The sequence below is a fragment of the Cydia strobilella genome, chromosome 23, assembly GCF_947568885.1.
Source record: "Cydia strobilella chromosome 23, ilCydStro3.1, whole genome shotgun sequence".
Taxonomy (NCBI): domain Eukaryota; kingdom Metazoa; phylum Arthropoda; class Insecta; order Lepidoptera; family Tortricidae; genus Cydia; species Cydia strobilella.
This window is the reverse complement of record NC_086063.1, coordinates 10,960,935-10,976,540: the sequence shown is the minus strand read 5'-3', so window position 1 is coordinate 10,976,540 and position 15,606 is coordinate 10,960,935. Positions and strand designations below refer to the sequence as shown.

Genomic DNA, 15,606 nt, shown 5'->3' with positions numbered 1-15,606 from the left:
TGAGTAAGTTTAGTCAGTTTTTGCTGTTAGATGTAATAACCCCAGGGAATTTACGTGCCGTTCGTGCCTAGACTTCGTGTTTAACTATTACATTTAGATGTCTATTTCTAGGTACAGACTACGAATGCTAAATAACATGTTGAAATGTTCATTATTAGCTTCTGCCCTCGACTTCGTCTGCGTGGAATGGTAGTGATTGATAAAAATCATATTCTCGGACCTCAAACTATCTCCAAACCAAATTTCACTTAAATCAGTGCAGCTGTTTAAGCATGAAGAGGTAACAGACAGATAAAGTTACGTTCGCATTCATAATATTAGTACAGATAAGTAAGGACGAAGCCAAATGAAAGCAAAATATGTCCCGACTATGTTTTATTATAAGGTGTCAAGTATTTAGATACCTGCCAATCCAATTATTATGAAATTCGGCAGATCGTATTTCACATAAATATAATTTTTATGTTCGAATAAACAGGGATACTAAATCTGTTGCCAATAATAACATACCTACTGTGTTAGTCTTGTATTTACCGTTTTCTAAATAGAGATGGTAAAAAAAATGTTACCTGTGTTAGTCTAGTATTTACCGTTTATATACCGTCTAAAAGACTTATTTTTAAAGGGTAAATAAATACCTTCTTTACTTAATTTATATGCAGCACCGCAAGTCATCTAGACTTACCGGAAGTTGGCTACTCGTGGATGAGATGATAAGAAACGCCGGCAATTTCCTGCTTGCCCCGAGATGACATGTTCATCTGGCATACGGCAGGAAAACATAAATTAACTTTTCTAATCTCGAAACTCACTGGAGCCTAATTTTTTGGCAGTCATTTTCTTCGGAAAAAAATCGGGCCAGACTTAGTTTCACGATCCCTATACCTAACAATTTCGTGCGCATTTGTTTCACCAATGAGCCTAACTTTAGGGAATTGTAAATTAGCTTATTTCATTGCTACGTTCCGGGTCAAGTAGAGAAAATTTACAAAATAAAACAAAAGTACCGAGAATTTAATTGTTTTTACATGCAGTTGACTACCCGGTGGGATCTGGATCATTAGTAACGTATAAAAAAACTAGCCCACCCTTATTTAATGTAAGGTTCCACCCTTTATTTGGAACAATTCCAATGAGTTAGTTACGCTTTATTTGTAAAACTTTGCAAACCACTGTTAAATTGTGTCAGTTTCGTTGTTTACAATAATAACAATGTCAAAAAAACAACGGATATTGTCATCGGCTTGTTAGATTCGACAGACGTCTACGAATATAGCTATTTATGCAACAAGTGCGGAAATCATCTTTACGCACGTGTATCATACAATGTTTTACTATGCATTGTGCGAGTAAATAAAAAAAACATATAATGGCAAATAAGTTTAATTATTAAATTGAAAACAAAAAACACTAGTGCGGAAAAGTGCTCTTTTCCGCACTAGTGCGAGAAAGTAGCACCATATGTACTGTAAAAAAAATTGAAAACAAAAAGCACTAGTGCGGAAAAGTGCTCTTTTCCGCACTAGTGCGAGAAAGTAGCACCATATGTACTGTAAAAAAAAATTGAAACAAAAAGCACTAGTGCGGAAAAGTAGCACTTTCCGCATGATATGGCTCCGTAGGAAACGCACTTTTCGAGCACATGCATTGTAAACATTATTATGAGGCTATGACCTACGTAACTACCTTATTTACCTACTATAGCTATTTGTCCATTACCCAAACCCTACTTAATTCATATATATAGCCCAAGTGAACTAGATTTAGATGAAATGTAGGCTACTCTCTGCTCTTCTGATAAGACGCAAGCAATTTCCTCTCAAGGGAGTAGGGACTCGCCCCGTGGTGACATGTCCATTTCCACTTCACAGCTCTCGACCCACATTTAACGTAAAAATTCTCTACATCTACCAAACAGTCGTTATTAGGGTTCCGTACCCAAGGATAAAAACGGGACCCTATTACTAAGACTCCACTGCCCGTCTGTCCGTCTGTCTGTCACCAGGCTGTATCTCATGAACCGTGATAGCTAGACAGTTTAAATTTTCACAGATGATGTTATTTCTGTTGCCGCTATAACAACAAATACTAAAAAGTACGGAATCCTCGGTGGGCGAGTCCGACTCGCACTTGTCCGGTTATTTTTCTTAAAATTTAATAAATAAAGCTAAAATGGTGGAGTTTGTTTTATTTTGCTGATAAGAGTAAGGGAGATAAAGTAGGGAGACAGTAGGGCGTGCATAATACCTTACAATGTTGGCGACTCAATCTAAATAAATACTGTATCGTTAAGTATAAAGACAAATAAAACCTGGTCTACCTGGTATAACTGTTGATATGTATATATTTTGTATTACTGTGTTCTAGAGGTTTGACCTCAGGGTATTTTTAGGCCATATCTGATGTATAAGGTTTGTTTTATATTTTTTCTTTTAGGGGCTTTATGATACTTTCAATATCGTCTAGCAAATTCATCTCGGACAAGCCTATCGAGCTTCATTTGAGACTATTTCTCTGACTCCTTGGTACGATTCAAAGAAACAAAAGGTTAATATGCTGACTAAACATGTTATCTAAGCGTCCTCTTCGTGATTACTCCATTGAGCAGCTGCGGAATAAATGAGGTGAACTTTTATTTTTACATAAATTCGATTTTTCACGTACGTTTTGGATTCCTTTCAATTTCCGACACAAGCGGAATGAGGGAGACAGCTACAAGAATCTACCAAAATCCAAAGCCTAACGAACATTCATGGCGTTGAACCATGGCTAGAGCAGGTCGATAAAAACGCTCCATGATAGTTATATTGGATGCAAAAGTAGGAGTTGTCGTAAGTAACATACCATATTCTCTAAAAGGCCACCATGCACAGATCCAAACCTTTTTTTTAACTAAAAGAAATGATTACACTACGCCCAGTCTCGCATTACGAATCATGTGTAATCGCGGCTCGCATAGTACGATTTTTTTGGTGTAATATCGTTTTGTTCGCACATCGTACATTTTCTTGTAGTATTTTTCAGACGTCGTTATTGTTACTCGGGATAATTGAGTAAATTTTGTCTAAACCATATGCTTTACGTCGAGCTCCCAGGACGAAATGTGTACCTTATTAAACCATTAATTAAACGCATGTGTAATTTTTAAATAAAAATATAATACCAAAAAAACGGCTAAGTGAAGTTGTCTTTATACTTAACGATACAGTCTTTACTTGACCTTTGTCATTATCAAAGTTTCTCTAGAGTGAATTTTCTTTTAGGTAAATGAGCTACAAAACAATGCACTTTACTATAGACAAACCATACCTATTTAAATATTCATAAATTAAAAAACAAAAATAATAAATATTACCAAGCAAGCTGTGATTGCAACAGTTGCATCAAGAACTTTGCTATCCCTTACTTTAAATACAACAAGAATGAAGAACAATGAAAGCCGCACGCTTTGTGTTGAAATGTCCACACAGAGAGACCCATTCTTATTGCTCCTAAGTGTACTACGAGTGTCCTCATTGTGCCTAATCCCATTCATCTCCGGGTTTTGGCCCTTAATCCCTGGCTCGTACACTTTCCGCCGCGTCACGATACCGACGCCATTTATTAATTAAGCTCTACATCAGCACAGCGTCAACAGAGCTTGTGTTGTAATACTATACTTAGTAACTGAGGTGGTTATATCACTTACACGTTTTCCAAAATCTCAGATGGAGCGTAAGCGATTTAGATTTACCTATTAAATATACTGCCCAAAAGAGGAGGAATAAGGTAGGTACCTATACTACCTACCTATATAGCGCGAATTGAGTATTGAATTGAGTTAGTCAGGCTAACAACACAGTCGCTTTTTTGATACAGGTATTACTATGTATACTCAGTTGCGCTTGGTCACTTCCCCCTACTATGAGTGTCCTCAATATTCTTAATTCGATTCATGCCCAGCTTTGGACCCTTAATCCCTGGCTCGTGCACTTTCCGCCGCGTCACCAGTCACCATGCGGACGCCATTTATTAATTAAGGTCTTCATCCAATCGTCAACAGAGCTAATATCATAATATAAGTCATGCATGGAGAGCCATATATAGTTATCTAATAGGCAATATCATTGTTCAGTCACGTACAGTCGCCATCAGATATATCGGAGCGGCCAAGGTGCTCACAAATATCTGAACACGCCTCTATTGTCAAGGCGCTAGGTGCGTGTTCAGATATTTTTGAGCACCTCGGCCGCTCCGATATATCTGATGGCGACTGTACGTTACGCACAGCACGTTAGTTAATTGCCGAATTCATGGTAATATTCTGAATCTACTGTCAGATGTCTGACGGTTACTTTTCACAGGCTCCTGACGACGCCGTCGATGTTTATAGTCTAGAGATGTGCAAGTTGCGGAAAGTAAAAAAAAAAATCGGGATTTTTTTAATTTTTTTTATGATGAATTTTTATTATGATGAAATGCAGGCGTTTGACCACGATCCCACCTGATGGTAAGTGATGATGTGGTCTACGGTGGAGCACGCTTACCTATAAGATACTGTAGCAATTTTGGGAATAAATAAAAAATATAAATGCTACAAGATATATACCTATATATTGATATTTACAAGCCACGGAAATCAACCTTATTAAATAAAATGCCACGGAAATCAATCTTATTAAATAAAAAATGGCTAAAGCCTACTGGTACCAGTGGGGATCAGCCAGGAGTGAAGGCTGCGAGTAATAAATATTTAACAGTGGTTTAAAATTATAAAAGATATAAAAAAGGAAGACGTTGAGTAGATTGCCTAAAATTGGTAGGTAGGAAATAGGTTGGTCACTTCCCTTAAGAGAGGAGAGTGAGCTGCTTGGAGAAACAGGCCCAGGCCTATACCGGTTCCGGTCAGGCGGATGTCGGAGCCGCAACCAGGGATCTATGCCGGACACTGTGGTATGGCGTGCGCCGTGATCCGTGTCCAGAAAAAGTAGGAGCAATATGTTCTCCAAATAAAATGAAAAAACTACGGACGAAGAGAAGGGCCACGCTATAATAAAGTGATGAAATGAAAACCTAAATGAAAAAATAAAAAGAATATGGAACGGACTTACCCGCGACAAAAAGCGGTTCTCCTTATTTCTAAAGGGTCGGCTATTCACGTTTAAAAAACTTCCGTGATTCTGGATAAACCCGGTACTTGTTATAGATGGGCAGAAATGGCAGAATTACTTTTATTTTGTGAAAAGATCAATCACTTTTTCACCATCTCATCCAATTCCTTCTCACATTGACAGTTTTCACACCTTCATCATTTTTTCATTCTTTTGGCAGTTGTCAAAGCAAATCAAAGAATTCACTTGTAAAGAAAAAACGTTTCTCCTAAAGCGTTATGCTGCAATACCTATTAACTCTTGCCTTGAAGAGCCCCAAATTGTACTCATGCGGAAACACAGACTCGGGCAGGGCGTTCCACTCATTGGCAGTTCGCATAAGAAATGTGGAAGCAAAACGCTTCGTGCGTATTTTTGGAGTTCCTACCATGAAGCGATGCCGGAGTGCCGTATGTCTTGTGGTCCGATGGTAAAAATGGGACGGAGGAATAAGGTTGTGCAGTTCCTCGGCACAATCTCCGAAATGTATCCTATAAAAGATCGACAGGCTGGCAACCTTGCGACGATGCTCCAGACTTTGGAGTCGAGTCGAGCATTCGTCAGATTGCTGTCATTGATAATTCTCTTGGCCCTCCTCTCAACTGACTCGAGCGCCTCAAGCTGGTACTTTGCAGAGCCATCCCACAGATGAGAACAGTATTCTACACACGATCGGACTTGTGCAGCTGCCTAGGTGTAAAATACTGCCTCACCTTGTTGAGGATGCCTAGCTTTTTTGTCGCTAACTGTACTTTCGACTCGATATGTGGGCCGAAGTTGAGTTTCGAGGTCAGCGAGATTCCGAGCAGCTCAAGATGGTCGGTTAACGGAAGGGATACATCTCGGAAAGTAGGAGTGAGATGGAATGGACTCCGTTTAGCGGAGATAAGACACGCCTGAGTCTTACTAGCATTGAACGCAACCAGATTGGCTTCACCTCAATCGGAGAATGCCTTCAGTGACACGTTCATGCGTGAACTAAGAAAACTGTTTGGCCCAATGGTTGACTGGTAGAGAATGCCTCAAGGCGTTAAGTCCGCCATTTGTACTCTTTTTGTGTAAATTTGTGCAATAAAGTTTAAGTAAATAATTAAAAATAAAAAACTTTCGTTTTGGAAAATATGAGAAGTTTCGGAACTTTTTCAATGTGGAAGTTTCGCAATTTTATACATAGCAGTCGTTTATTTATTAATTTTTTAATGAATAAATGACAGTAGCATGCGAGACAGATTATTGAGAGCAGAGCTGGGTGCCTAGCCAAAACGCTTTGTGTCTCTCTATCACTCTTCCATATTAGTGCGACAGTGACAGATGCGTTTAATTCGTTATGGAGCGTATACGATTGTCATGTTGGCTACGCAACCTGCTTTTTTAAACATTGTGACAGTTGCCCCGAATACGAGTGTCCTTATAGCACGTAATCCCATTCATTCGGGTTTCAGCCAGTAATCCCTGACCCACAGCGGCGTACACTCTCCGCACACTCGGCACGCTAACGCCATTAGCTCACGACAGTTTAAATTGGATCTGTTTTATTGCTCTTCATTCTTTTCCGTCTTAACTTCTAGAGAAAATCCAAAAGGCCTTTTTGAGATTTCTGTACAAAAAAAGATATGGGTACTACCCCTTTTTGTACCCAACAAAATTCTTACTAGGCTGCCTTGGATATAATTCTCTAGAGGTAAGGCGCAACAACATCTTGCTGACTACGGCTTGTCGCATATTGCGCGGTGACTCGGACTGCCCGGAACTGGTAGCTGGAGTCTTGAGGTTGTACGTCCCGGATATTCCTCGAGTCTGCTTGAGGCCGCGAACGCGTCCACTATTGTCTGTGCCGGCAGCGCGCACAGTATCGCATAGAAACTCGCCACTCCTCCGCGCGTTATCGCTGCTCAATGCACTCCTGACATCAGCACCAGAGTGCGACTTGTTTGCGTGGAGATGGGCGAATGTGTACCAGGAGTGTCTGAGGTTTTGTGAGATTCAGGATGATAGGCTTTCCAGCACTTGCATTTGACTTGACTATTTGTATTTTACTTTATATATATTTTGTATTTGTAATTTGTATACCCGTAACTAGTTTAATTATTCGGTGTATTGGCCTATGCTGTGATGCCGTGTAAATAATTTAAATAAATAATAATAATAATAAATAATGTACCTATATGTATATTTGTAAACTAAGACTTGAGTAGTATACAATCCATCGCTTAAAAGATCACACTTATCTATTGAAATACAAGCTTGTTTCCATACTTTTGGCTTGGGGTGTATGTGATGGTTTTATTGTGCAATGGCCATTTGAAAGACAATCTCGGTATATGTGTGCCATGAATTAAAAAAAAAGTATGGAGTACGTATAGGTAAAGTATTATTAATAAATTGATAGTTCGTTAATCCAATGACAGAGTATGGCTAAGAGCATACTTACCTAAGCCCCATTGTCCCTCATCCTCACAGTATCTGCCGCGTCACTGCAGGCGTTAATAATGACGTCTCTATCATCCCTCAGCAAATATCATTATCGGGGTAGTATTCACTGCACTTAGCAAATATGCGACGGTGTGACATTGCAACAATCATAGGGCTCTATTTAACTCGGTATAATTATATATCGTGACGTGACGTGAGTGATTAGACTGGCCACATCAATACATTTTGTGTCGTACACGAAACGTAAGAAATGACATGCCTCAAATTTATTTTTAAATGGCGCGCTATGTCTACTCAATAAAAATCGCAAATAATGTAAACAAACCAATTTAGGTACCTTCACTAATTCATTAATCTCGCATTTTTTAAGGACAACCATAATTTTATTAAGTAATAGTTAAAATTTAAAATAAGCAAATGTAATAAGTGGTATTTAGCAAACTGGACGACGGCAAACATGAATTTTCTCCATATTTCCAAAATCTACAGCTAGATAATCAAAATCCGTCATATCCGTAAAAATCATTCCTCTCCACAAACGAATTCTAATCAATCGCACCCTTCCACCCGCACAACTCAGTTGAAACGACATAACCATCAATTTAACATACTCTAGTGTTCCCGCTAATCAACATTGACATTGAAATAAACAGTAAATTCACCCTCGTTGTAGGAGTTCCTTCCCCCTTCCCCTGAGCCACCCCATTCTTAAACCGGATACTGAGATCCCATCCCTATTATAATTCGATCCTTGTTGTGTCATGAGCGATGAAATTGCCGAGACATAAATGTTTGCAAGCGGGCTTAGGATCGCCGCTTTTTATCGTCTGTAACTTTCTATGTAATAACTTACATAAAGTTTAGTTCAAGAATGATGTACGTTAGACGATGAAAGTGCAATTATCATGTTTCCTCATATCCGCATTGGTTTATGCGATAATAGCGCGGGACACTCAGGACAGTATGATGTCAGTTATGGTATTCTGTCGTTTTGACGCGCAAAGGTGACATTTGGGTGACGACTGCAGCAGTATTACCGTTACAGCGTTACTGCTGCGGTATTGATGCGGGCGATGTCACTGTCCTTGATAAAATTAAGTAGTAACGAGTTGAAAGTTTTAGTTGCGACGGCAAAGGCAGCAACGCAATTTATCAAGGAAATTGACAGTGACAGTTGTGGTTGCAAACCAAATGTAACCTACACTTAAAGCTCTCACGTTTGAATTCACGCGTCACAAATGAACAACATTGTGCCGTAATGGCACCGTCACTTTGAAACCGTACTTTACAAATTGCATCGTTTATGACAAGCCCTCCTCTTCTCGCCGAGTGATATTTCACGTTGCGAACCTGTCTCTCTATTAGTAAGGTAAGGGGGCTCAAGTGGCCGCTAACTGAGTGTTAGTGTTGTGTAGAGATTGCGAGGGGAGCATGTGCTCATTAGGAACAATAGTTGACGCGTGGAAGGGAATGAAAATATTTATTCATTCATTCCTTAGTGCCTCGCGTTGTTGGACGCTAGCGTTATATCAATAACCTCACCCCGCCTAGCATTGACGAATGTCGGTTCATTGCCTTTGTTTAATAATTGTAAGGAAGAGCTTACCAGAAAATCCAGTACCTTCTCCCCTCTTCTGTTGACATCCGAGCTTCCCCAGATGACGTGGTGTGCGTTCGCGTCGCAGCCGATGATCAGGTCGGTGTTCGCCTGGCTGCCGTAGACAGCAAGATCCCGCAGTTGCTCAGTGATTGGATCTGCTGCCTCGTAGGGAAGGTAGGCTGATGAGAAGATTAGAGCCTTACCCCCCCCCTTGTTTCGGATCTTGACCGTGGTCAGATCCCTGGAACAGAAAGCATGTAGAAGCATAGCGTCAATGCCATTTTTAACATAAATACATGTCCTCATATTACTTTCAGGGCAAACATACAATATTGTCCCGCCAGTACCGTTTAAGCCTCTTATCTCGCCTTTGTAGATATATGGTTCTTGAATAAGAGCAATATCGAACTTGTCGCTTTTTAGCTGCCTAGCCAGAAGGGCAGTGGCCGCTTTATTGTGCTGAAGATTTATCTGTACGCACCTTATACCCTCCATTGCGGCTTTTTAATGCTTGGTGGTGCTGAGATCAGCAGCCACTTCTTGGACCGTGTCGTCCCCGTCGTTGTAAGACATGGGTGATATGTTGCCGTCCAGGTAGAGTTCCGATAAACCGCTCAGGTACTCTGAGCCCGCCACCGAGTTCGGTGACGATGCCCGAGCCATGAACGGTTCAGCGTAGTCCCTCCCGGGCTGCACCACATCCCCCGTCTCCTCCGACCGGTCCCCAGCCACCTCCACAGGTGCGTCGCCAGTTGGTGGCGCCTCCCGTTCCGGGGCCTCCCCTGTCACCGTAGCAACAGTAGCGTCCTCGGGTACTTCCCCACAGGCCCCGATCTCAGCCCCCTCAGGCCCCTGCTCCCTCCCTTCTTCCAGGAGCTTGAAGTGGCTGGTGTCGAGCCCAGAGTGCAGAACATAGTCGGCCTCCTTGATGACGGCGGCCGACACCCGGTCCATCAGGACGATTCGCCTGGTGCTCGGCCCCGACCCCACGGTGTCGACTATCTTCCACTCGCTTGTGTGCAGCCTCGGGTTCCTCCTCTGCAGCACTCTGAGGGCTCTCATGATGTCCTGACTGCCATCAACCACCGTTTTCCAGGCCATCTTGACCGGTTTCGGCAGGTCTCTGGCACTCATGACCTTTAGGCGCAGCCCGGCAATCTCACCACCTCCGATTACCGTGCTGAGCCATTCCACGGTCTCCCTCCCCTTGCAGGTTACGCTGAGCGCGCCCCCCACAAGGTTGCCGAGTGTGATGTCGGGCATTGGTTCGGCGGCCTCATCAAGGAATAGGAGCAGAGCTCCTACGATCGCCGGCATATGCTCCTGCATCACCTTCTCTGCTGGAAAGGCCACTGGGACGATGGCCATCTTCTCGCTCGCCACGACTTCCGCAAACGATCCTCCCACCTTCGTTCTTTTGGGGTCGCTAGCGAGCAGAGACGAGTCGCCACTGGCCCCCAGTGGCCTCTTATTTGGTGGCCTTTCCGCTCCACTAGTGTTGGGTCCGGCCACCATTTGCGCGTCCGTCCTCGCAATTCGCGCCTTCGCACGCCTCTTCTGCCTCCTGGACATAGCGGCTCCTCCACCCGACTGCTCGTCCACACCCTTGGGCGTGGCCGCGCCGTCATGGGCGCCCGGAGCAACGCCAGCAGGATTTGGAAGTGGTGCTCCTGCTTGCCTCTCGCAGTGGGCCATCGTTCCGCTGCCTACTCCTCCAGCACCTGCGTTAGTCGGTCCCCTTACGGGAACTTGCTGAACGCATCCTCTTTTCAACCCTTGGGGAAAAGATCTGGTGGTACCTTTGGAGTGGCCTGCTCCACCATGGCCTCTGCTTTTCGCGCCATGCGCGCCCTCCGTCCTTGCGGACCTCCATGCCTTACTGCCACCTGCTCCCGTGTTCCTGTCAGGGACAGGTCCACTCCCAGCTGGTGCAGCAACCTTTGCGCTATGCGCCTTTGCCTCATCCCGTACGGGTCCGGCTTTTTCTCCTCCTACCGTCGTTTTAGGTATTATGTTATCCATAAACCACCAGGAAAATTTTCAGCAGCTAGGCTCCCCACCCTCCTTGGAGCCTCACATTTGGGATGCTTTGACACATCAGAGATACCTAGCTGATATAGCGTCCCAGAGTGCGTTGCCCATGAATCCGCACGGTGCCAAAACCTTAGTCAGCTCCACAGCCAACACAGGAATCGTGCTCCGCCGATTACAGACCCCTACACTCCAGGAAACTCGCCACGTGGCCATCTGACTGGACACAACAGCCGATTGATCCTGGCTGGCTAAGCCAAGACCTCCCGTGTGAGATGAATCTAGAGCCAAAGGAACTTCGTCTAACGGGGATAACGACTACAGACCCCCGCTTCGCACCCGCTCCCAGGATCTCCTTCTCCACCCGTACGGGTCCCCGCGCACGGCACAAACACGCGGGTGGCATTCTACCGCTAATCATCCTTCTTTGTGGATGAGAAGCCCGCTGCGACATGCCACGTCATCGCTTACGGTTGATTTTACGGGATATGGATCTTTATTTGCGCGCCACCATCGTTCTGCCCCTGCATGTTCGCCTCCGTTAACAAAGACGAACCTACAGTGGCTTCTCGACGTTGGCACGCAAACACAGATCCATATGAGGGATGGTGGGGGGTGTTCTTTGCACTGGTTCTCTTTCCTGGCCCAGTAGTAGATGGTGTCATGCGGATGACATCATCTACCTCCGAGCCTGGTGTTCGATCCGTTGCAAAGCTCACCCCAAGATGATTCAACTGGTTGTTTCTGTTCTGCCTGTTTCTACGGTAGAACCAGGCAGTTAACAGGCGGTAACCTCGGGAAGGAGCACAACCAGTTTTGCCTCGAGGTTCTCTGCAACTTGTGCTCCCCCCGAGACCATTCACCATGCCAACCACCGGACAGGTGGCTGCCATAGAGATAGACCCATCGCAAGCAGCGACCGGTCGCAAATTATTCCTTGCGTATGGACCCACCTCCGCCCAAATTTTATATGTATACTCATGGACAAATTTAGAGGAACGCAAAAAAAGGGTTAGTTACTGGATTACAGCACCTAAAGTAATTAGTAATTAAACTTTTTTTGCGTTCCTCTAATTTGTCTATGAGTATTTGAATAAAATATTTTTTGAATCGCTTTCTTAAGCACTTGTGGAAATCATCTTTAAGTACGACACTACTAACATCAAAGACCAAACTATTAACTGGCCACTATAATACCTTACTGCATCCACATAAGGTCCACTATCGTTCATTTCTCTGTTTGTACAGAGTGAAAGTTGGTAGACAGTGTAAAATCCGGTTGACATTAGCGGTCCTTCGGGAGCACTCGTCCGCGGCCATTCCATTCGCTTCGCGAACGCAAGGTCCACCGGCGTTTAGTTGAACCAGTATACCTACAGTATTTATATTTGTCTTTACGTTATGTATGTGTATTTTTTGACAACGTCAAATTTGTAATACCTCGCAAGAGGTGTGACATATCGAATTTTATTTTTTTCGTCTTTAATTCGTCTATGAAACGTATTATTTATTACAACTTTTTTAATAGCGGGGAATGTTATCTCTGACTACATGCAGTTGTTAAGTATCTAAATAAAGTATAACTTATAATAGTCCACCTGAAGCAAATGTTTGCCTAAAAATAATGCTCTAGCTAGTAGTACTGCTTCCCGAACAGCGTTACGAGTCCAGTATGAGACTTGCATTTACCTAATTACACACATTTGTTGTGACTACAAGGCTCAAGTTATACTAGTTACCGTGTCCTACATAGGAATGAAACATTCTGACTTACGACCAACGCCATCTGTCGGCAAAGTTTGTAACTCGCCACAATTACCACTTCGGTTATTATACGGGATTTGTTTGTGGTTTATTAAAGTGTAATCATGAAACTTTTTGGTGGGAATTTATGAGGGTTTTTGTTATTCATGAGGATATGTTAATAGAGGTTGTGTTAATAGAGGTTGAGTTTACCCTGTTGTTAAAACCAGTCCTGTTAGTTAACTTGGTTAGCATATTGTTTACTGAAATAAATACTTGTATAATATTTCTAGTATAAACCGATTTTAAACTACAACAACATTGGCAATCAGTACCTATATACGGTTAAATAATTCAACAGGCATGGCCAAAACTGCTTTCCACTGCACTGTTATTTTATTATTATTATGCAGTAAATTTTCGTCTACGTCAAGCTAAGGAATGAATGAATAAATATTTTCATTTCCTTCCACGCGTCAACTATTGTTCCTAATGAGCACATGCTCCCCTCAAATTCATATTTACTAGGGTCAGGTGGGGTAAATATAAAACACGGGTCAAAATAAGACTTATGGCGTTATTCTTAGACGCGTTACTGGCCTGAATTGTCTTTATCTGTCATTTCGACTTATGTATTTGTAAGAAAGAGATAAAACATAATTTACCTAGTTCGCCTTGGCTCCCACTTTCCGAAATGTGTCCCTTCCCGTGAACAACACTTTAGAGCTTCTTGGTCTAAGTTTAAAATCGAACTTAAACTTCGGGTCGACTATTGAGTCTAGGGCTAAAACTGCTGCCAAAAACTTGGTGTCCTATTTAAGGTGAAGCAGTATTTCACGCCGAATCAGCTTCTCTCCCTATACCAAGCACAGGTACGCTCGTGAATGGAATACTGCTCCCACCTATGGGACGGTTCTGCCAAATATCAGCTGGCGGCCCTGGACTCAATAGAGCGCCGGGCTCATAGACTCTTTGGCGATGACCCATCTGTCAAGGATACAGAGCCTTGAGCATCGCCGTCGAGTCGCTTGCCTATCGGTGTTCTATCGGATACATTCCGGGGAGTGCGCACAGGAACTGCACGATTTGATCCCACCTTCCCCTTTTCCATCATCGAACATCCAGACGCGGGGAGCAAATGCACCCGTTCGTGGACCACATTCCATTTGTTCGGACGAAACGTTTTGCCTCCTCCTTTTTGGTACGGACGGCTAAGGAATGGAATGCGCTCCCGCCATCTGTATTCCCTGATCAATATGACCTCGGTCTCTTTAAAACAAGAGTGAATAGGCTGTTACTGAACCGATGAGCTCCATCTTAGGCCCTGTCTTCACTTTCCATCAGGTGTGACTAGGGCCAATCGCCGATCAGTTTATAATTAAACAACAAAAAAAACAGGTCCGTAAAGCCGTTAATTTATGTTTCATCTCTTTCTTAAAAGTATAGACCGATTAAGACAAACGATTAATGAACGCTAACCGCTAACCGCTATTAAGTAATAGCCTATTATGAACTAGGCCATTAGTCATTTTGGAGATGTACCGTGAAATCTCGTAAACGTCAGCTGCGTTAGCTCGCTCTCAAAACTACTTGAAAAATCATTTGATAGGAACATGGTCATATAAACGATTTGTTGCTTGTTTAGGGTTCATATACTGATGATTTATTTTCACAATGTATTTTTTCTTTCAGACCCTGGGCGTGTGGAGATGAGCAGTGCCCCCCGCCCCACCCTTCCCCCGCCCCGCACCCCGCCCCGCCCGCGAGATGCTCGCTCTGCTCTCTCTACTGCTTCTTACAGGTAAGTCGACCTACTGTTTCTACTTTAACTGTGACAAAGCGATGTGATTTCTTTTAGCTGTAACGTAACATAAATATTTGTTAATGTTTTGATCTTGTTATGACACGAACTTCACACTCATGAGTGTTCCGTCATTCAAGGGCTATCGTGTCTCAACGAAGTGGTATGAATGGAGCATCCAGTTTACAAATAATGTCCTTGGGTACGAAGTCTGTATGGCCGGAAGTCGCTCCCGCTCCCGCCACTCCCTGTCATCCAACCATGAAAGTTGACAGTGTTATCTATGATCAGAGTCCAGCCTATTGAAAATACTATTATCGAAACATCGATAGTGATTTTAGCAAGTACAATTGGGCGTTTGTATGGTAAAATTGCGCTTTTTGTGAACTTCATAATGCAATGTCTATTTGTACGACTCTGGCTCGAAATAAACATTGTTGTTAGTGAGTTTGGGATCAAATTATATCAGGGACGTGCTCAAACAGTTCATAGAGTGTTGTGCCGGCGCGGCGTAACAAATGGCCGAGATTTATCAGTTGATTAGGTTGATTGCCTATTGTTAAGGTACTCTTAGTTTTGTTGTTGTTTGAATTGCTTCCTATTAGGTGAGTACAAATATGTGTTGTGCGAAGGTAGGGTTGTCGAGATAATATCAAAAATAAATGGAAGCTTTAAAAAATCTCTGGAGGCCGATTCTGATTCAATAATTCAAGGTCGTGTCAGAACGAAATCAAAGCCATAGCAAATAAACGAACGAATCCGGATTCCGGATTTTTTGAATCGAAGGGAATTTATTTGTGTGTTAATATTTGTTATTTATATTAGATTCTATAAGTATGTATATCTTCTCACGCACTAACGCCATGACA

The 15,606-nt window shown here is 42.9% G+C and overlaps 1 protein-coding gene across 1 annotated transcript in view; it reads left to right on the top strand.

Annotated features, from left to right (window-relative positions):
* The window catches only part of LOC134751910 (uncharacterized), a 95,687-nt gene that overhangs the window by 22,846 nt on the left and 57,235 nt on the right, over positions 1 to 15,606 (top strand). The window contains exon 2 of the mRNA XM_063687463.1: positions 14,629 to 14,737. Within this exon, the coding sequence (XP_063543533.1) occupies positions 14,704 to 14,737 (34 nt within the window). The 5' untranslated portion in view covers positions 14,629 to 14,703. The remainder of the gene's footprint in view (positions 1 to 14,628; positions 14,738 to 15,606) is intronic.